The sequence below is a fragment of the Pongo abelii genome, chromosome 6, assembly GCF_028885655.2.
Source record: "Pongo abelii isolate AG06213 chromosome 6, NHGRI_mPonAbe1-v2.0_pri, whole genome shotgun sequence".
NCBI lineage: Eukaryota > Metazoa > Chordata > Mammalia > Primates > Hominidae > Pongo > Pongo abelii.
The window spans coordinates 11,721,688-11,742,529 of record NC_071991.2 but is presented as its reverse complement, the minus strand read 5'-3'; the positions used below and the strand labels follow the sequence as shown (position 1 = coordinate 11,742,529).

The following is a 20,842-nucleotide window of genomic DNA, read 5'->3' as shown; positions in this document are numbered from 1 at the left end:
TCTTGTTTTGGTATCAAGGTTATATTAGCCTCATAAAAGGAGTTAAGAAGTGCTCACTCTTTCTATTTTCTGAAGGAGTCTGCTAAGTATGAGAACTCTCTATTTCATGAATGATTGATAAAACTCTCTCGGAAACTGTCTAGACCTTATGGAAATATTTCAGTAATAGTTACAAAGCTATTCAAGTTGTCTGTTTCTTCTTTAATCAATTTTGCTAGTAACAGAATTCTGGAACTTTTTCGACTTCAGAATTTATTGGCACAAAGTTGCTTATAACATTCCCTTTATCTTTTTAATCTCTGCAGCAACTGCAATGTCATCCCCAATTTTATTCCCAACATTTTTTGTCCTGATGAGTACAGTGGTTTGTCAGTTGCAGTGGTATTTTCAAATAAATGACTTCTGCAATGTTTCTCTCCTGGCTCTTTGTTTTTTCATTCATTTCTATTCTTATGTTTATCATTATATTTGTCATTTCTTTCATTCTATTTGAACTTATTCTGTTGTACACTTATTTGTTTGTTTATTTATTTAATAGAGATGGAGTCTTGCTAGGTTAGGCCAGGCTGGTCTCAAACTCCTGGCCTCAAATGATCCTCCCGGCTTGGCCTCCCAAAGTGCTGGGACTACAGGCGTGAGCCATCACACCAGCCTACTGTAATTTTATAAAGCCGATGCTTAGTTCACAGATTGTTAGTTTTTCATTTATTCTCTAATACGAGCACTCAAGTTATTTCTTAAGAGGATTTTCCTCCCTGAGGACACTTGTCCCCCACTACCAAGAGGTTCTCTGAGCCAGCCCCTCATCCCCTCAACCTTCCATACCACGCCCCTTCTCAGGGAGAGAAGCAAGGATTGGCCAGACTAGTGGAAAGACAGCATTTTCCTAGAGGGTATGTGCATTACTTTACTAAAGGGATTGTCTAAATTATTGTTGGGCTAGAATAAGCTTTAAATTGGACTTCATATTAAGGGTACACCTCCCCCACACCACCCATCAATTTGCTGGGCTTGTGAAACACCCAAAATTAGGTATCATAATCAATCAATCGATATCTAATTTCAGTGTGAGTTACATTTTGTGATTTTGTTATAATAATTATAAGTAATCATTTCATTATCTGAAACTTTTATTTGTTTATTTATTTAGACGGAGTCTCACTCTGTCACCCAGGCTAGAGTGCAGTGGCTCTAGAGTGCTTGGCTCACTGCAACCTCCACCTCCCGAGTTCAACTGATTCTCATGCCTCAGCCTCCCAGGTAGCTGTGATTACAGGCACATGCCATCATGCCCGGCTAATTTTTTTATGTTTAGTAGAGACGGGGTTTCATCATGTTGGCCAGGCTGGTCTCGAACTCTTGACCTCAGGTGATCCACCTGCCTCAGCCTCCCAGAGTGTTGGGATTATAGGCACGAGCCTGAGACGGGGTCTCACTATATTGACCAGGCTGGTCTCGATCTCCTGGGCTCAAGTGATCCTCCTGCCTTGTCCTCCCAAAGTGCTGGGATTACAGGCATGATCACCTTTTAAATAGGAACACATCATAATGAAAGGATGGAAGTAAAATATTTTAAAACCCACTTTCAGGCTAGGCGTCGTGGCCCATGCCTGTAATCCCAGCCCTCTGGGAGGCTGAGGCATGTGGATTACCGGAGCTCAGGAGTTCAAGACCAGCCTGGCCAACATGGTGAAACTCCCACCTCTACCAAAAACTACAAAAATTGAGGCAGGCATGGTGGCAAGCGCCTGTGGTCCTAGCTACTTGGGAGGCTGAGGTGGGCAAATTGCTTGAGCCAGGGTGGCAGAGGTTGCAGTGAGCCGAGATCATGCCACACTGCTCTCCACCCTGGGTGAAAGAGCCAGACCCCATCTCAAAAAAAAAAAAACAAAAAAAAAAGTACAAATTATTTAATATAAATGTAACATTTTGGGAGGGATGATGATGGGAGTGTCTAGAGGTTTAATGTGCAAACAAGGACTATAGTAAATATAATTGCAATATGAGGGATTTCTGCTAAATGAGATCTTAGCTGCTCCTGACACACACACAAAAAAGAGTAACTATGAGACGATGTATATGTTAATTTGCTTCCCTGTATAACCATTTTACTGTCAGTATGTATCCCACAGCATCATGTTGTATACCTTAAGTATACATAATAAAATTTATTTATAAATTAGCAGAGGCTTGATAAATATTAATTAACGGTACCAAAAAATTACCTTTCTTTTATGGGTTCAAAATCTGTGATAATTTTATGTATTTATTTATGATTAGCTTTCATATGGCCTTTAAAAAAAAATAGGCAAATGGAAGCTTAGCCTAGATGTTTCTTGGGTATTTCAAATTTAAGGTATCAGGAATCAAACCCATTATCCTACTGAGAACGTGGGCTATCTACAAGATAATTTGCTAAGACTCTTCAAAACAAACAAACAAACAAACAAATCACACCAGGTGATGTGGCTCATGCCTGTAATCCCAGCACTCATTCTGGGAGGCTGAGGCGGGCAGATCATTGAGGTCAGGAGTTTCAGACCAGCCTGACCAACATGGCGAAATCCCATCTCTACTAAAAATACAAAAATTAGCTGGGCAAGGTGGTGCATGCCTGTAATCCCAGCTACTAGGGAGGCTGAGGCAGGAGAATTGCTTGAACCCGGGAGGTGGAGGTTGTGGTGAGCTGAGATTGCGCCACTTCACTCCAGCCTGGGGGACAGAGCAAGACCTTGTCTAAAAAAAATAAAAATAAAAATAAATAAAGGTGATGGAGATGGAGAGGATGTCCTACATTAAAAGAGATAATGCAGGGGCCGGGTACAGTGGCTCATGTCTGTAATCAAGGTACTCTGGGAGGCCAAGATGGGAGGATGGCTTGAGCCCAGGATGTCGAGACAAGCCTGGGCAACGTATTGAAACCTCGTCTCTACTAAAAATAAAAATAAATTAGCCAGATGCGGTGGTGCACACGTATAGTCCCAGCTATCTTGGGGGGGGCGGGGGAGTGCTAAGGCAAGAAGATTGCTGAGCCCAGGAGGTGGAGGCTGCAGTGAACCATGATGGCACCATTGCACTGCAGCCTGGGTTACCGAGCGAGACCCTGTCTCAAAAAAAAAAAAAACAAAAAAAAAAACACTTTTTAAAATAGAAAATTGATAGACAGATTTCCAAATGTAATGTGTGAACCTGACTGGACCTCAGTTGTGAGGAGGGCCATTATAAAAGACATCTTGGGGATAATTGGAAAAATTTGATTTTGGATCAAATATGAGATGACCTGGAATTACTGTGAATTCTCCCAGGTGTGATATTTGTGGTTATTGTGGTAATGTAGGAGAATGCTAATATTTCCTTAACTTCGGGAGCCTTCCATGTGTGTTTGAGGGACACAGTGCCTGCTTCTGCAACTTACTTCTGAATGTTCAGCAAAAGTGGTGGGCAGGGAGGGGAGGGGGGAGGTACATGAGGTGAAATGTTAGTGACTGTGGATCTGGGTAAAGAGCGTATAGGTGGGCCGGGCGCAGTGGCTCACGCCTGTAATCCCAGCACTTTGGGAGGTCGAGGCGGGCGGATCACCTGAGGTCAGGAATGACAGACCAGCCTGACCAGTATGATGAAACCCCGTCTCTACTAAAAATACAAAAATCAGCTGAGGGGGTGGCGCATGCCTGTAATCCCAGCTACTTGGGAGGCTGAGGCAGGAGAATTGCTTAAACCCGGGGAGGCAGAGGTTGCAGCGAGCCGAGATCATGCCACTGCAGCGAGCCGAGATCGTGCCACTGCAGTCCAGCCTGGGCAACAAGAGCGAAAATCCGTCTCAAAAAAAAAAAAAAAAAAAAATACAGTTGTTCACTGTACTAATCTTTCCATTTTTACACAGCTTTGAAATTTTTCAGTAAGAAAGAAAAACAAGCAAACACCTAGAAAGCACACTGAACTCTTTGAGTGAGAGAACTAGGAAGCCAGTGGGTCTCCCAAAAGCTGCTGGACAGGTAACAGAACAGGTAAGATCAAACGTGGGTAGGTGTCAGGTAACAGCCTCACTCATCAACTACGGGCTTGGAGATGAAGTTCTGAGAAAAAGACTGTTCAAGTCCATCTAAGCCCTGGGATGCGGGTGTCCTGCTGGCCGGACCAAGCTACGTGCATGGGGGCTGAATGAGGCAGGAAGAAAATCATAAAAAGAGAGGAGCACTGTTCTACCCTCTAAAATTTCCAGCCATCACCAACTGCTGTGTCTTCTTTCTATGCTGGTCCCTTTTGATGTCCTGAAATTGCCTCTCTGTCTCTGGCTACAATCTCCCTGGCCTCCTTCATTCACTCACTCCCTGCTCTCGCTCCCAGCTGATGAATTTCCCAAACGGAAGCCCAACCACTTGCTCTAGAGCTCTGGGCCCAGGAACCCAGCCTTCCATATATAAGGCCCACATCACCTGTGTCCCAAGCGGAACCTACTGTATATCTCATGGCCATATCTCTCCTGTCCCTTCCCCCATGTGTTCCCTGTGACTTAGTAGTTGCAAGAAAATAAAATCCCTGCCAGGTGCAGTGGCTTACATCTGTAATCCCAGCACTGTGGGAGGTCAAAGCAGGTGGATCACCTGAGGTCAGAAGATCGAGACCAGCCTGATCAACATGGTGAAATTGCGTCTCTACTAAAAATAGAGAAATTAGCTGGGTGTGGTGGTGCGCACCTGCAATCTCACTTGCTCGGGAGGCTAAGACAGGAGAATCACTTGAACCTGGGAGGCGGAGGTTGCAGTGAGACGAGATTGCACCACTGGACTGTAGCCTGAGTGACAGGGCAAGACTCTGTCTCAAAAAAAAAAAAAAAAAAAAATTCCCTAAGACTGTACCAACATGGGCTCTTTCAGGGGCTTTGGAAATGTCTCGTTTCCTTTCCTTATCAGCCTGCTATGATTCCACTTTCTGTTTTTCCAACGGGAGAAGCTAAAGAGGTGAGATTCAATAAATCTGCAAGAATAATATAATTTCTGGTTTTCTAAACATCACTGAATCTTTACACAAAGGGCTGGCAAGGAGTGTCACTCACATGGAGCCCAGTCCCCTCTATGGCTGCTGTTCCCGCTAACAGGTAGCCAGGGCAGATGTCCCGATGACTTGCCACCCACGTGCCGTCTGCCAGATGGCTCCGTCCTTCTCTGGAAGGATCCGTTAGAAACCACTTCCTTCTACCGAGCCTAGGCTTGCTCCTCATGGCTTCTGCCAGATGCTCTGTGTTTCAAGCCTGTGATCAAGTGGCATCCCTGTGCCCCCGCCAGCCTCTCACCAAAGCACCACACTTATGGCACACACTCATGGCACTGGCAGCCCCAGACCAGCTCAGGGGACAAGGCGACTTCCTAGAGGGGACGCATGGGCTCCTAAAGGCCGTGGCGCCAACAACCTGCCTGTTGCAACCACACACGGGGCGCTTCTGCTGGGAATCCACCACAGCTCTGTATATTCTGCGCATAGCTTCCTTTTCCAGGAGGGCTTTCACCAAGGACCCAGTGGAAAATCACATCGCAGAGCGCAAAATCTGCATGACGCTGGGTCGGAGCAGCCGGGAAGGCACCATCTGGGCAGCACCTTCTGCCCGGAGCATTTCTTTAACGTGAATAAAAAGACCAATTAGCCACGAAGGGTGGCTCAGGATAGAAAATGAATAGAAAAGCTTACCTCTCCTTGGAAACTCTTCAGCAGCGGCGCTACCTGCTTGCGCAAATCCTGGAGCAGGAGGCGGAGGTCAGGAAGCAGCCATTTGAGAAGGAGAAAGAAGGGAAACATTGGTTAAGGCCTCCTAAAAACAGTGTGGCAGTCAGTGCTGATTATCATTATCTAAAGCAAGCCTGGGACCTCATCCATTCCTGCACTCCTAAAACATAAATAATGCCAACTGGCGCTCCAGGATTTAAACTTATTTAAGAATACAACGAGGTGGTTCTTTGTTGTTGTTGTTGTTGAAGACAAAGTCTCATTCTGTTGACCAGGCTGGAGTGCAGTGGCACAATCCCGGCTCACTGCAACCTCTGCCTCCTGGGCTAGAGTCATCCTCCCACCTCAGCCTCCCAAGTAGCTGAGACTACAGGCGTTTGCCACCATGCCTGGTTAATTTTTGTATTTTTTTGTAGAGACAGGGTTTCATCATGTCGTCCAGGCGAGGGTCAAACTCCTGGGCTTAAGAGATCCTCCCACCCTAGCATCCCAAAGTGCTGGGATTACAGGCGTGAGCCACCCCACCCGGCCTACAACGATGTTTTATTTCAACTAACTCCTGGTCACATATACCTCATTTTGAATGTGCTACAGACTAAAGCTTTCGCTGATGTCAGTCTAAGTGAGATAATTTGCTTAGAATAAAATAGACTAGAATGGGGGGGTTTGCCTGGCTGTTTCTATCTGAAATGGACCTGGGCTACTGCACTGTGTCTTAGCTGCTTCTTTTTTTTTTGAGATGGAGTCTTGCTCTGTCGCCCAATCTGGAGTGCAGTGGCAAGATCTCAGCTCACTACAACCTCTGCCTTCTGGGTTTGAGTGATTCTCTCACCTCAGCCTCCCGAATAACTGGGACTACAGGCGCCCGCCACCACGCCCGGCTAATGTTTGTATTTGTAGTAGAGATGGGTTTTCGCCATGTTGGCCAAGATGGTCTCGAACTCCTAATCTCAGGTGATCCGCCCACCTTCATCTCCCAAAGTGCTGGGATGACAGGCGTGAGCCACCGTGGCCGGCCCTAGCTGCCATTTTAATGCACTGTTAAGTGGGAGATACAGCCTGTTTTGAATCTGCATCTGACAGTCACAATAAATTTTATCCCATGCCACTAGTGCCCATTTCGAAACACCAGGACATCCCATAGGTGTGTACTTATGATCTTGTTCAGAGCATTTTATTTAAAATGAAGTAACTGAGAAAGTGCTTCAAAAACTTTGAAAAGACTCGACTAAGATCATATCTTATTTACTGAAAGTTTAGGCATTGAAACTATGTTTTTTTTGTTTTTGTTTGTTTGTTTGTTTGTTTTTGTTTTAAGACAGAGTCTCACTGTTGTCCAGGCTGGAGTGCAGTGGTGAGATCTCGGCTTACTGCAACCTACACCTCCCAGGTTCAAGTGATTCTCCTGCCTCAACCTCCCGAGTAGCTGGGACTACAGGTGCCTACCACCACGCCTGGCTAATTTTTGTATTTTTAGTAGAGATGGGGTTTCACCATGTTGGCCAGGCTGGTCTCAAACTCCTGATCGTAGGTGATCCGCCCATCTCAGCCTCCCAAAGTGCTGGGATTACAGGCATGAGCCACCACGCCAGGCCTACATTTTAGTTGATGAAGCCTTCTGAGAATCTGAGGAAAGCTACTGACCTTGCCATTAGAAATAAAACTCTGCAAATTATTTTATCAGAGGCTTCCTAAGTAAGACCTATCAAGATCCCAGATGAAGAAGTCTTCTTATTCAACACATACAGCCACATGTGCTTATTTATATTTAAATATAACTTAAAGTTAAATAAATTTGGAAAATTCAGTTTCTTAGTTACCCTAGCCACAGTTCAAGGATTCGGTAGCCACTTGGCGCTGGTGGCTACTGCTTCCAACCATGCAGACACAGAACTTTTCCATCATTGCAGAGGGACCTAGAGGACAGACCTGTACAGCAAGTTTTTGTTTTTTTGAGACAGGGTCTTGCTCTGTCACCCAGGTTAGAGTGTAGTGGTGTGATAGATCATAGCTCACTGCAGCCTCAACTTCCTCGGTTCAAGAGATCCTCCCATCTCAGCCTCCTGAGTAGCTGGGACTACAGACGCACACCATCATGCCTTGCTAATTTTCTTATTTTTTTGTAGAGATAAGGGTCTTGCTATGTTGCCCAGGCTGGTCTTGAATTCCTGGACTCAAGCGATCTGCCTGTCTCGATCTCCCAAAGTGCTAGGATTACGGGTGTGAACCACTGTGCCTGGCCACCGTACCACAAGTTTTTTGACAAATATCACCAGCCCACGTTATTTTGTATTGTGATCCTGTAGAAACATTTGGTCAAGAAGCATTATAATTTCCCTTTTAACTATATACTGTTCCAAAGGATGCATTTCTAAACGTGATACCATTATTTCCTTGGAGAAGTCAATCCTGTTACTTCCTCAACTAGATGACTTTCTATATTTTTACACCAGGCTCCATGACAAAAAATAATCAGATTCTTTACCAATCTTTTTTTTCCCCACCTAAGACAGGGTCTGGCTCTGTCACTCAGGCTGGAGTGCAGTGGCATGATCTCGGCTCACTGTAACCTCCGCCTCCCAGGTTCAAGGGATCCTCTCACCTCAACTTCCCATGTAGCTGGGACCACAGACATGCGCCACCATACCCGGCTAGTTTTTGTATTTTTCTTAGAGACAGGGTTTCACCATGTTGCCCAGGCTGGTCTCGAACTCCCAGGTTCAAGCAATATGCCCGCCTTGGTCTCCCAAAGTGCTATGGATTACAGGCATGAGCCACCATGCCTGGCCACCAATCTCTTTTTATATTAAATAAGGCTATCTGTGGTCAGCACCAATAATAGTCCGCCAGAGATAACCACGTCCTCATAGCTGGCATCTGTGAATGCGTTAGATTGCAATGGTAAAGGGGGCTTTTGCAGATGGGATTATGTCAGTGATCATGAGTCAGGAGATGATCCTGGATTATCCAGGTGGGCCCGGTGTAATCCCAGTGCTCCTGGTAAGAGACAGGCAGGAGGCTCAGAGTCAGAGGAGATCTGAGGACGGATGCAGAGGTCAGAATGCTATAAGAATGCTATAGGAATGCGGGCAGCCCGAGACGCTGGAAACTGCCAGGAAACTGATTCTCCCCCAGAGCTTCTAATAGGAACACAACTCTGGCTGACACCTTGATTCCAGCCTGGGGAATCCATCCCACTTTGGACTCCTGAACTCAAGCACTGTCAGATGATAAATTTCTGTTGTTTTAAGCCACTCGGCGCATGGCAGGTTACGACAGCAACAACAGGAAGCTAACACATCACCGCATTTCACCCACTGTGCTTTTCAGAAAAGTAGAGGACAAAATATAACACAAAGGGTAACAAGGGAAAAGAGGGTGGAAGGCGTAAAGAATGATGGGGGAAAGATTACTGTGATCCCAGCAGGGTCCAGGAAAAACGACCATGGGGCCTGGCACACAGTGGGGACTCAAAAGACATGGAAAGGGTGCATGAGGGAATGAATGGAAGAATAGCTATGGCTGGGTACGCTGGCTCACACCTGTAATCCCAGTACTTTGGGGGGCTGAGGCAAGTGGATCACCTGAGGTCAGGAGTTTGAGACCAGCCTGGCCAGCATGACGAAACCCCATCTCTACTCAAAATACAAAAATAAGCTGGGCGTGGTGGTGCATGCCTGTAGTCCAGGTTACTCAGGAGGCTGAGGTGGGAGGATCGCTTAAACACCGGAGGCAGAGGCTACAGCGAGCTGAGACCGCATCAATGCCCTCTAGCCTGGGTGACAGAGTGAGACTCTGTCTCAAAGAAAAAACAAAAAAAGGCTTAACAAGGGCTCAGATTCAGAGGGGAAGGAGACAAGCCAGATGAAGTCACGGAATGAGAAAGCTGGTGGGGCTGAGAGATTTCAGATTACAGCAGGGAAATGGAAGAGGGCAGAGCTTGATGCAGGAGAGCAGGGGGCTGATGTGCAGGGGCAAGGCCAGGCCCTAAATGGCAGTGTGCCTTAGCAGGCATGCTCCCGGGTTACCCCCAACCCTGCCAACCTGGCACAGGGCCAGCCTCATGCAAACACCAGCTCTGAGAAGTACAGGAGATGACACAATTATTTCTATATTCTGTCACAGCATTCCAGAAAGGCAGAAGGGCTATGCCTTTTATAATGTCCTTAAATAAAGCAAACTCCTCTCACCCTATCCATGTATTTTTTTCCCTTTTGAGCATATTCATGTCTCCTAACAGACCTACAAAAATAACCTTTTTGATATTAAAGTTACATGTGTGTTTGTACACACACTCACGCACGCACACATATTTAAAGACAGTTGAAGAGGGAAAAACCACTATATACTCACACGTATCATACACAAACTGATATATATGTACTTCAAGCTGCCAGCCAAAAATCACTCATTCTAATTTCATCTTTGGCAGTTTGAGAAATTCCCGATCCAATTCTGCTGCCTGCAAATATTATTCAGTTTTGTACTAAACTAAGAAGAAAGATACAAAGATGTTCAATTCTGGCCAGGCACGGTGGCTCACGCCTATAGTCCCAGCACATTGGGAGGTTCCCCATCTCAACCCGGGGGGTTGAGGCTGCAGTGAGCCCAAGATCGTGCCATTACACTCCAGCCTGGGTGACAGAGAGAGAGACTGTCTCAAAAAAGATGCTCAATTCTGACCCACAAAATTCTCCGTCATTGGTTAGCAAGGACATGATACGATTTACTGTCTTTCTAGAACACAGCACTCTTTGCTGTCTGGACAGCACCAGAAAATGCAGACTCTGCCGCTTACTGGTCCTCATGCACACCCGCACAATCCTTCTTTGTGGTCATAAACTGGAAAAAGTGGGGTTAAGGCCGTCCAAAACCACAGTGGAACAAATGATAATGAGGCAGTGAACACATGTTTAAAAACATTTTTGCGGCGGGGGCGGGGATGGAGTCTCGCTCTGTCACCCAGGCTGGAGTGCAGTGATGTGATCTTGGCTCACTGCAACCTCCACCCACCAGGTTCAAGTGATTCTCCTGCCTCAGCCTCCCAAGTAGCTGGGACTACAGGTGTGAGCCACTCCGCCCTGCTAATTTTTGTACTTTTAGTAGAGACAAGTTTTCACCATGTTGGCCAGGCTGGTCTCGAACTCCTGACCTCAAGTAATCTGCCTACCTCAGCCTCCCAAAGTGCTGGGATTATAGGCTTGAGCCACTGCACCTGGCCATATTTTAAAACTTAATTAATTCAAGTTACACACTTAATTCAGTTATATACTTAATTCAGGTTTGTCAGTGATGTTTTCACCTTGTTTCCATCCCATCCCATCTATTGGGCAAAAAGCAACAAACATCTTAATGCACAGAAAGTGATGTTCTTGAGATAATTCCTATCATATGTCTTTTGGCGAAAGCCAGAATAGCTCATGTCAACCTTCTCTCCTTTGAGTACACAGCAAATAAATGATGTTTACACAGAGATGTTTCTATGTGGAAGGATTTCCATTATTTTCTCCTTTTTTTTTTTTTTTTTGAGACAGTGTCTCGCTCTTCCAGGCTGGAGTGCAGTGGCTCAATCATAGCTCACTGCAGTGTTGACCTCCCGGGCACGAGCAATCCCCCCATCTCAGCACCCCGAGCAGCTGGAACTAGAGGCATGCGCCACCATGTCCGGCTAATTTTTGCATTTTTTCTAGAGACGGGGTTTCGCCATGTTGCCCAGGCTGATTTCAAACACCTAGGCTCAAGTGATCCACCCACCTCAGCCTCCCAGAGTGCTGGGATTACAGGCGTGTCCTACTGTGTCTGGCCGGATTTCCATTATTCTCGAAACCGCTGATTCACAACTCAGTTTTTAGGTCAGAGGACTGAACAGCAAAATGCTATTAAGGAATTTTCTAGGTAATGCCAATTGCTGGAGGAAACCATTCTGATGTAAAAGCAAAATAGGACAAAATCGTCATGCAGTGTTCAATTGCACCTGTAATGTACGAGCGAGAGTCGTAACACACACACTCCCAGGCCCTCTCTGGAAGGCTCTGCCCCATCTTAGGGCCTCGTGCTCCCAATTCCCATGAGCTTTCTTCCACTCCCCATATCCCAGAGTCACGTGCCAGGGACCCAGAGCTGGTGACACGCTGAGCTGCTGCACGGAGGTTCACCTCTGTCTGCAGGAGCGAGAGGCTCACTGGAATCAGCACAAACACAATGCACACACAGAAGGAGGCTGTGAATTACAAACACATCTCTAAAGTCATCAAGTCATTTCTATTTTTAAAATATCTGGGCCGGGGGTGGTGGCTCACACCTGTAATCCCAGCACTTTGGGAGGTTGAGGCGGGCAGATCACCTGAGGTCAGGAGTTGGAGACCAGCCTGACCAACATGGAGAAACCCCATCTCTACTAACAAAAAATACAAAATTAGGTGGGCGTGGTGGTGCACGCCTATAATCCCAGCTACTCAGAAGGCTGAGGCAGGAGAATCGCTTCAACCCAGGAAGAGCAGGTTGCAGTGAGCCGAGATTGCACCATTGCACTCCAGCCTGGGCAACAACAGCGAAACTCCATCTAAAAAAAAGTATCTGGTAGCTCACAACTGTAATCCCAGCACTTTGGGAGGCCAAGGCAGGAGGACTGCTTGAGCCCAGGCATTTGGGACCAGCTTGGGCAACATGGTGAAACCCCGTCTCTAGAAAAAATACAAAAATTAGTGAGTATGGTGGTGCAGGCTTGTAGTCCTATCTACTTTGGAGGCGGAGGCAGAGCATGGCTTGAGCCTAGGAGTTTGGGACGGCAGTGAGCTATGACTGTGCCACTGTAATCCAGCCTGGGTGACAGAGCAAGACCCTGTCTCCAAATGGGGAAAAAAAAAAAAAAAAAAATCTGATAATCCAGGTTTTCCTGGATGTCTTTTTCACTCTACAGTAACTTGGATACTTTTCTGGGAAATAACCCTGACTGCATTTAAGAGGTGCAACATCTCTTGGTGGTACCCCATCCTGTACAGTGACAGCTCAGGGGTGGGACCCTTTCTCCTTTGGTGACAATGTAGTCTTTCCAAGAGCACTGGGGCAGGGTGGGGGTAGTGAGGGGCTGAACTGGGTCACTTCTGAAAGACTTGATTCTGACTGTCGCAAGGTTGTTGCCAATGGTGCTAGAGGTGGGGACCCTTAGGGACCTGGCCCTGTGGCTTGGCCTGTTGTCACCTTCTGTTCCAGATCTCCCCCACCTGGGGTAATTCTCCGCTCTTGCCTCTCCTCTCTCCTCTGGTCTTAGCTCACTTTGTAATTTCTTTTTTCCAAACGGAGTTTCACTCTTGTTGCCCAGGCTGGAATGCAGTGGCGCGATCTCAGCTCACTGCAACCTCTGCCTCCTGGGTTCAAGCAATTCTCCTGCCTCAGCTTCCCAAGTAGCTGGGATTACAGGCGCCCCCCACCACCATGCCCAGCTAATTTTTGTATTTTTAGTAGAGATGGGGTTTCACCATGTTGGCCAGGCTGGTCTTGAACTCCTGACCTCAAGGGATCCACCTGCCTCGGCCTCCTGAAGTGTTGGGATTACAGGCGTGAGCCACTACGCCTGACCCCGATGTCTTTTTATAAGGTCCTGGTAGCACCAATGGGAGAACAGTAATTACTAATGAAAGAAAAAATGTTCTTAGTATTTATTTTCCTGGATGTCATGTAAGATAGCTGTAAGTTTCCCTTATCAATGTATACAAGAGCTCAGACCAGGTATGGAGTCTTTAAAAACAAGACAATATATATTATATGATATGTGGACTGTAGACTTCAACTTAAAATCCAGTTCAGTGAAAAATGAAATTTCTTTTGCTCAGGATACTGAAACCGTCACTTCCCATCTCATCTGGAGATGAACCATATAACCATCAACGTGGCATCGTTCCTTTGGTTACTTTTGTAGATGAACACATATTCCTTCCAGTCCTTGTGATAGAAAAGGGTAATTTTAAATGGCATTGAAACTCAAGTATTAAATAAAAAATATCTTTCTATACAACAGCAGACAGTAAGTATGTCCTGGCAATTTCTCAAAGATTTTAGTTCACAGGTTTGAGAAAAATTCCATTAGCTTTAATTATTTATCAGCAGTCAATTTAGATTACTGTTCTTGACCTATTTTTACAGTGTATGGGCCACCCAGCAATGAAATAAATGAATAGTCTTTTTCTACAATGGCTGATTTTCTGAAATGAAAGAAATCTGGTTTAAAGGAGGAATGAAACCCCAAACATGTAATTACCACAATATATAACCCGCCATGCTGCTTTTGTAGTTAGATAAAATGCACATCTTTGTGAGTTTTTTGGTTATTAAATAAGATTATCTTGAAAGGGATAAACTCACTCCTGCTATAATTTCTTCCCATTTAAATGTCTTTGCGCCATTTAAAACACGTTACGTGTCCTGGCAGAGTCTCCAATGCTGATGCTGTGGCTTTCGCGTGGTACCTGCTATAACTCCACCATGGGAAGGGCTGGCTTTGGGGGACTGGTGGGATCGGGAACTGAGATGAGGGTGCAGGATTTCAACATAGGGTGCCTGCTGGTAAGCAGCGAGGGGTACCCTGAAGCTGCAGGCGGGGACCCCTGAGTTCCCGAGCAAGAGGGGATCTGCAAGACTTGTCTGATGATGAGACCGGGCATGGTGGCTCATGCCTGTAATCCCAGCACTTTGGGAGGCCAAGGCAGGTGGATCACATGAGGGCAGGGGTTCAAGACCAGCCTGGCCAACATGGTGAAACCCCGAATCTACTAAAAATAGAAAAAATAGCCAGGCATGGTGGCATGTGCCTGTGATCCCAGCTACTCCGAAGGCCGAGGCAGAATTTCTTGAACCCGGGAGGCGGAGGCTGCAGTGAGCCGAGATTGTGCCACTGCACTCCAGCCTGGGCAACAGAATGAGACTATGTCTCAAAAAACAAACAGACAGACAAAAGACTTGTCTGATGTTGAAAAGTGGGGTGTGTGTGTGTGGAGAGGGGGCGGCGGGGGCAGTTATCTAAGTGCTAATGCCTGAATGTGGACCGAGGAGGATAAAGGCTGAGGATGGTGCAAAGGACTCAGAAGAAGGGCAGATTCGAACTGCACAGAGGCCATGATCTGGCAGCACGTGGCCATGGCTCAGGGTTATGGCGGAGCCTGGATGCCAATGCCACTAAGCCAGCGATCCTCAAAGCAGGGTCTGGGGACTCCCGGCTCCCCAGATCCTTTCATGGATCCACAAGGTCAAAACTACTCTTGTTACTTGCCTTTTCCTCACCTTCTCCCGCAAGTGTGCAGTGGAGTTTTCCAGATGGCTGCGATGTGTGATGACAGCCTCACTCTGACACCAGTGGCTCGTGTGTCTGTGTGTTCCTGTGCTTTGCAGACTCCTCAGCTTTCATGTCTAACACAGTCAATACTGGGAGATACAGCACACACACACACACATGCACGCACGCACGCACGCACACAAGCTCTCTGGAGTCCCCAATTTTAAGAGACTGAAACTTTGAGAAATGGTTGCATTAAGGCTTCTTCTGGTCTCAGAGCTGAGAACTGCTCATTGTCAAGGGAAAGGCTGTTTGTCCACTCTGAGATCCTGTGTGTGGCCTCAGGGGCAGCTCAGACAGGACAGCCAGAGCCTCATTGGCATCTGGGGATCAGACACCCCAGTGAGAGGGGCATGCAAGTGCCAGCTCCAGTACCCTGGGCTGGATCTGCCCTGCCCAGTCTCCAAAGCCATGTGTCCTGGGCTAGCCCACCTGGCACAGGAATTTCCTGCAGGGCTGTCCTCATGGCCAGGGGATCAGTGGTAAGAAATGGGAGAAGCCAAATTCAGGCTCCACTGGTTAATTCTCTTAAATAAGTCTGATTTGACTCTAGGTCTGATTTCAAAATATTCTTCCAGGTCCCTTTCTGAATAACTGCTCATGTCGAAACCTCTGACTGGGCACAGTGGCTCACACCTGTAATCCCCGCATGTTGGGAGGCCCAGACAGGAGGATTGCTTGAGGCCAGGAGTTCAAGACCAGTCTAGGCAATACAGAGAGACTCCTGCTCTACAAAAAATTTCTAAAAAAATTACCCAGGCATGGTGGCAAGTGCCTACAGTGCGAGCTACTCGGGAGGGTGAGGTGGGAGGATCGCTTGAGCCCAGGAGGTTGAGGCTACAGTGAGCTATAATCGTGCCACTGCACTCCAGCCTGGGTGACAGAGCAAGACTTCATCTCAAAAATAAACAAATCTCTAGGTACATTTCAGAACTTTGAAAATACATCTGTGATTTACTGATGCATCTATATACATCAATAGATTTGGAACTTGTCAAAGAGAGGAACCACATGTTTTTCTGAGACAGAGTCTCGCTCTGTTGCCCAGGCTGGAGTGCAGTGGTGTGATCTTGGCTTACTGCACCCTCCACCTCCCAGGCTCAAGCGATTCTCATGCCTCAGCCACCTGAGTAGCTGAGATTACAGGTTTGGGTCACCATACCTGGCTAATTTTTGTACTTTTTAGTAGAGATGGGGTTTCTCCATGTTGGCCAGGCTGGTCTGAAACTCCTGACCTCAGGTGATCCACCCATCTTGGCCTACCGAAGCGCTGGGGTACAGGAGTGAGCCACCGCGTCCGGCCCACATACTGTATTTTAATTTATTCAAAAACCATTTGAGCATTAACTATGAGCAGTGAATGAGACAGTCACAGTCCCTGCCCTCAGGGAGTTTATGTTCTAGCGAGAACGGTGAGGTCTCAATTTCTAGGAGATGTACATTCCTCCGTTCTATTCCTGGGCCAAAGGATGCTGCTAGGTTCAGGGCAGACACTCAGTGAATACTTGTGGATTGAATGAATGAAGAGATGCTCTTCCCAGACTCATCACCAAGCTTTTTTTTTTTTTTTTTGAGACGGAGTCTCCCTGTGTCGCCTAGGCCGGAGTGCAGTGGCGCGATCTTGGCTCACTGCAACCTCCGCCTCCCGGGTTCAAGCAATTCTCCTGCCTCAATCTCCTGAGTAGCTGGGAGTATAGGCACCCACCACCACATCAGGCTAATTTTTGCATTTTTAGTAGAGACAAGGTTTCACCACGTTGGCCAGGCTGGTCTCAAACTCCTGACCTCAGGTGATCTACCCGCCTCGGCCTCCCAAAGTGCTGGGATTACAGGCATGAGCCACCACGCCCAGCCCAAGCTAACGTTTTATGGACACTGCTGCAAAGGGGACTCCTGTGCTAGACGGGGATGGACCCCAAAGGCACCATTTCAGCCCAGGACTCTCTGAAACCAACCAGGATGTGTGACTCCAACTTTTGCCACTGTGTCATTTACTCCAGATCTTAGGCCCTGCTAACATTTAGACAAATGAGCTGTTTAAAATCAGAATGCAGATGAATCCTTTCTCTTAGTACTTTCAGGATTCTATCCGTAAGAATAATCAGAGATGTAGACAGAGATTTATGCACAAGAATGTTCAGCATGAGTTTAGAACAGAGAACAACTGGGAACAATGTGGATTCCGACACCAGGGGAGTACTTATGAGAGAATTCTACTAAAGCAATACAATCGCATATTAGGTAGTCAGTATAATTCTTTGTAAGAAACGAGGTCTCGCTCTGTCGTCCAGGCTGGAGTGCAGGGGCGTGGTCATCACTCACTGTAGCCTGGAGTATCATTATTTTTTGAAGAACAGCAAAGACTTGGAATGAGGCACGTGACTTCCATTTATTCGACAGATGTTTGTTGAGTGGCTATTTTGGGCCTTCCGGCCCTGTTTCAGGGGCTCCTTCAATCATGAGCAGAGACCACAGGCTGCTGTGCCTCCTGGGCTTCTGTTGTGTGGCAGGTGAGACATGAGTCAAATCACCACCAGCATGGATGACACTTATCTGTGGATCTGTGGCCGGTGCTGCAGAAGGGACACATGGAGCGAAGGGAGTTTAAGAGGCAAACCTGGGCGGGCACAGGGGTATGTGCCTGTAATCCCAGCACTTTGGGAGGTTAAGGCGAGAGGACTGCTTGAGCTCTGGAGCTCAACACCAGCCTGGGCAACATAACCAGACCCCGTCTCTACTAAAAATCAAAAAAATTAGCTGGGTGTGGTGGCATGAGCCTGTAGTCCCAGCTACTTGGGAGGCTAAGGGAGGATCGCTTGGGCCTGGGAGGTTGAGACCAGCCTGGGCAACAGAGCAAGATCTCATCTCTACAAAAAATTTTTAAAAAGTAGCCACGTGTAGTGGCATGTGCCTGTAATCCCAGCTACTTGGGAGTGAGGTGGGAGGACTGCTTGAGCCTAGGAGGTCATGGCTGCAGTGAGTCGTGATCGCGCCACCACACTCCAGCCTGGTGACAGAGTGAGATCCTGCTTCCAAAAAAAGAAAAAGAAAAAAAGAGGCAGACCTGACCCTAGACAGCAGAGAAGGCTCCTTTGGGGAAGGAGCACGTGAACTCAGATCTGGACGATGCATAGGGGGCGGATGAGTGAAAGGAGCCACGAACTTTTATAAAGCATGTTTACAGTCTGACCCCAACATGATAACAATGAATCTCACACACATATAAGCATTTGGACACCACCACCAGGAAAGACATCGGTATGAAATGGGAGACGTTTCTAAGTGAACACAATTATGGCTTTTCTTTTTCCTTTGTCTTTAAATAAATTGTATCCTTTCGGCTGGACATGGCGGCTCACGCCTGTAATCCCAGCACTTTGGGAGGCTGAAGCGGGTAGATCACCTGAGGTCAGGAATTCGAGACCAGCCTGGCCAACACGGTGAAACCCCGTCTCTACTTAAAATACAAAAATTAGCTGGGCATCGTGGTGTGTGCCTGTAGTCCGAGCTACTTGGGAAGCTGAGGCAGGAGAATTGCGTGAACCTGGGAGGCAGAGGTTGCAGTGAGCCGAGATCGCGCCACTGCACTCCAGCCTGGGTGACAGAGCGAGACTCCATCCCAAAAATAAAATAAAATCAGATCTCAGGCACTCTCCTTTCGCAGTTCCAGTTTGATTTTGTTTCTCCGCCTGGATGCCTGACTTCACGTTTATTCATTGCTTGTGTGCAACTAGTTTACCTAAAATTAAGCGGCTTGAAAAAGACATCCTTTCGTCTTAGGTTCATAATCAGCACATATTGTTTATTAATATTTACTAGCTTCACAGAGCTGCTCAGAGGAATAATTAATAATGAACGATGGGTAAATCTACTTGCAGACACAAAGCATGGTGTATATGCTTTCCAGGACACTCATTCAAACTCACACATGGACACGGAGGCAGGATCTTGGCAAGGCACCTGGTAACCCATGTGCAGCCAGAAAGAAAGATCTAAGCGGTAACCTCACAATTTTTAGATGCTTTTTTTTGGTGGTTGGGGGATACTACAGAGCCACTGACGTTGAAAATGCAGCCCATAATTTCTTAATTTCTAAATGGAATTATTTATACCATACAGATAGCAACCAAGCCTAAGCAACATATAACTTAGGGGGCAACTAGGGAATTTAAACCTTTGAAACTAGATTTTATGTTTAAAGACGCTCAGAGGCTTCCCAATGGATTATCCCAGCCTAGCGGGCGAATGAGAAACAAAAACTTCCAAGCAAAGAAAGGCTTCCTGGCCCTCCCCGACTTTAGCATCCCCGATGGCAGAGCAGCATGCGGCTAGGAAGGGGACCCAAAGAAGCAGCAACTTAGTTTCATCCAGTTTTATCCAGCAGGTCCCAGCCCTTGGAGACCCCAGAGGGCTCTGCAGAGCGTAGAGTGTATCTAAAAAGAAGTCTAATTTGTATTGATCTCTATGTCCAACTTTGCAATTCTCAGGATGCGTGCTGTTTTATAATGAGCACATTTGACAGGAAATTCTAGGTGGGAAATGGTGGCTGTGTTCTGGGAGTGAGTGGTGGCCATACCAAGTACCCCTTATGTCTGTCTTTTGAGATACTATGAATGTAGCTTCTAAAAGGTGTGTCTAACAGCAACCCGCTGCGAAGGCCACAGAGGTCGGTCTCTTGTGAGCTTGCTGCCCAGGAGAGTTCCAGGGACCTGAACAGATATAGACACAGTTTAGAAGCTGCTGGACCTGAAGGATACACATGGCTCAATATCTGTTTTGTACTCTGTCCCTGGAAATGGAGCCACAAATTGCAACTTACTCAATAACAGATTAAAACGAAAAACAGGCTGGGCATGTTGATGCATGCCTGTAATCCCAGCACTTTGGGAGGCTGAGGTGGGAGGATTGCTTGAGCCCAGGAGTTCGAGACCAGCTTGGGCAACATGGCGAGACCCTGTCTCTACAAAAAATACAAAAATTAGCCAGGTGTGGTGGCATGTGCCTATGGTCCCAGCTACTCGGGAGGCTGAGGTGGAAGGATGGCTTGAACCCAGAGAGGTTGAGGCTGCAGTGAGCCGTGACTGTGCCACTGCACTCCAACCTGGGAGACAGAACAAGCTCTTTCTCAAAAAAATAATAAAATGAAATGAGAAGAGTTTGCATATGAGTCAGTCAGTTAAGAAAGCAGGGAACCCTCTATTTCTGGAGTGACTAGCCACAGAAAATACGCTGTATACGTGAGCTTGGATCTATGGAAAATTGTTGATGCTTAGAGAATTATTATGTGTTTGGTCAATAACTGCCTTTTGAATACTTTCGGAATTCCTCTAAGCCAGCTTTCTCAGGCCTGTTCCCAAATAGTGACTTTCACGCAGTCCTGGAATTTTCTTCTGAATACACAACATGGCTTCTTTGTAATGAAACAATTTAGGAAAGAAATACAGTTGAAGACATTCTATATCTCTTGGCTGGAGCTGCTGGCCCTGGTAGATGAATCATAGAAGTCCATAAATGTCGAGCAAATTTGCACAGACTTTTCTTTTACTACCATATATGGCAAATATAGATCTATTTATCTCCATCTTGACATTAGCTTCGGCGATTTTTGTATCTTATTGTCTTTCCTACAAATTTCTCTTGATCTGTGTCTCAGCCACACAAGACAGCATGTCCAACGACAGTAATGTCATTCATGACCCTGGGACGGTGCCTTTTTTTTTTTTTTTTTTTTTGGGTATGACAGCAGAACGGCAGAATGTTTAAACTAGTAAGTATTTGAGGTAGATCAAAGTA

The 20,842-nt window shown here is 46.6% G+C and overlaps 1 protein-coding gene across 14 annotated transcripts in view; it reads right to left on the bottom strand.

Annotated features, from left to right (window-relative positions):
* Positions 1-20,842, bottom strand: part of CUX1 (cut like homeobox 1) — a 467,346-nt gene that overhangs the window by 250,384 nt on the left and 196,120 nt on the right. For all 14 annotated transcript variants that reach the window (XM_024249255.3, XM_024249252.3, XM_063725468.1 and 11 more), the window contains exon 3: positions 5,686-5,733. In XM_024249255.3, the coding sequence (XP_024105023.1) occupies positions 5,686-5,733 (48 nt within the window). The remainder of the gene's footprint in view (positions 1-5,685; positions 5,734-20,842) is intronic.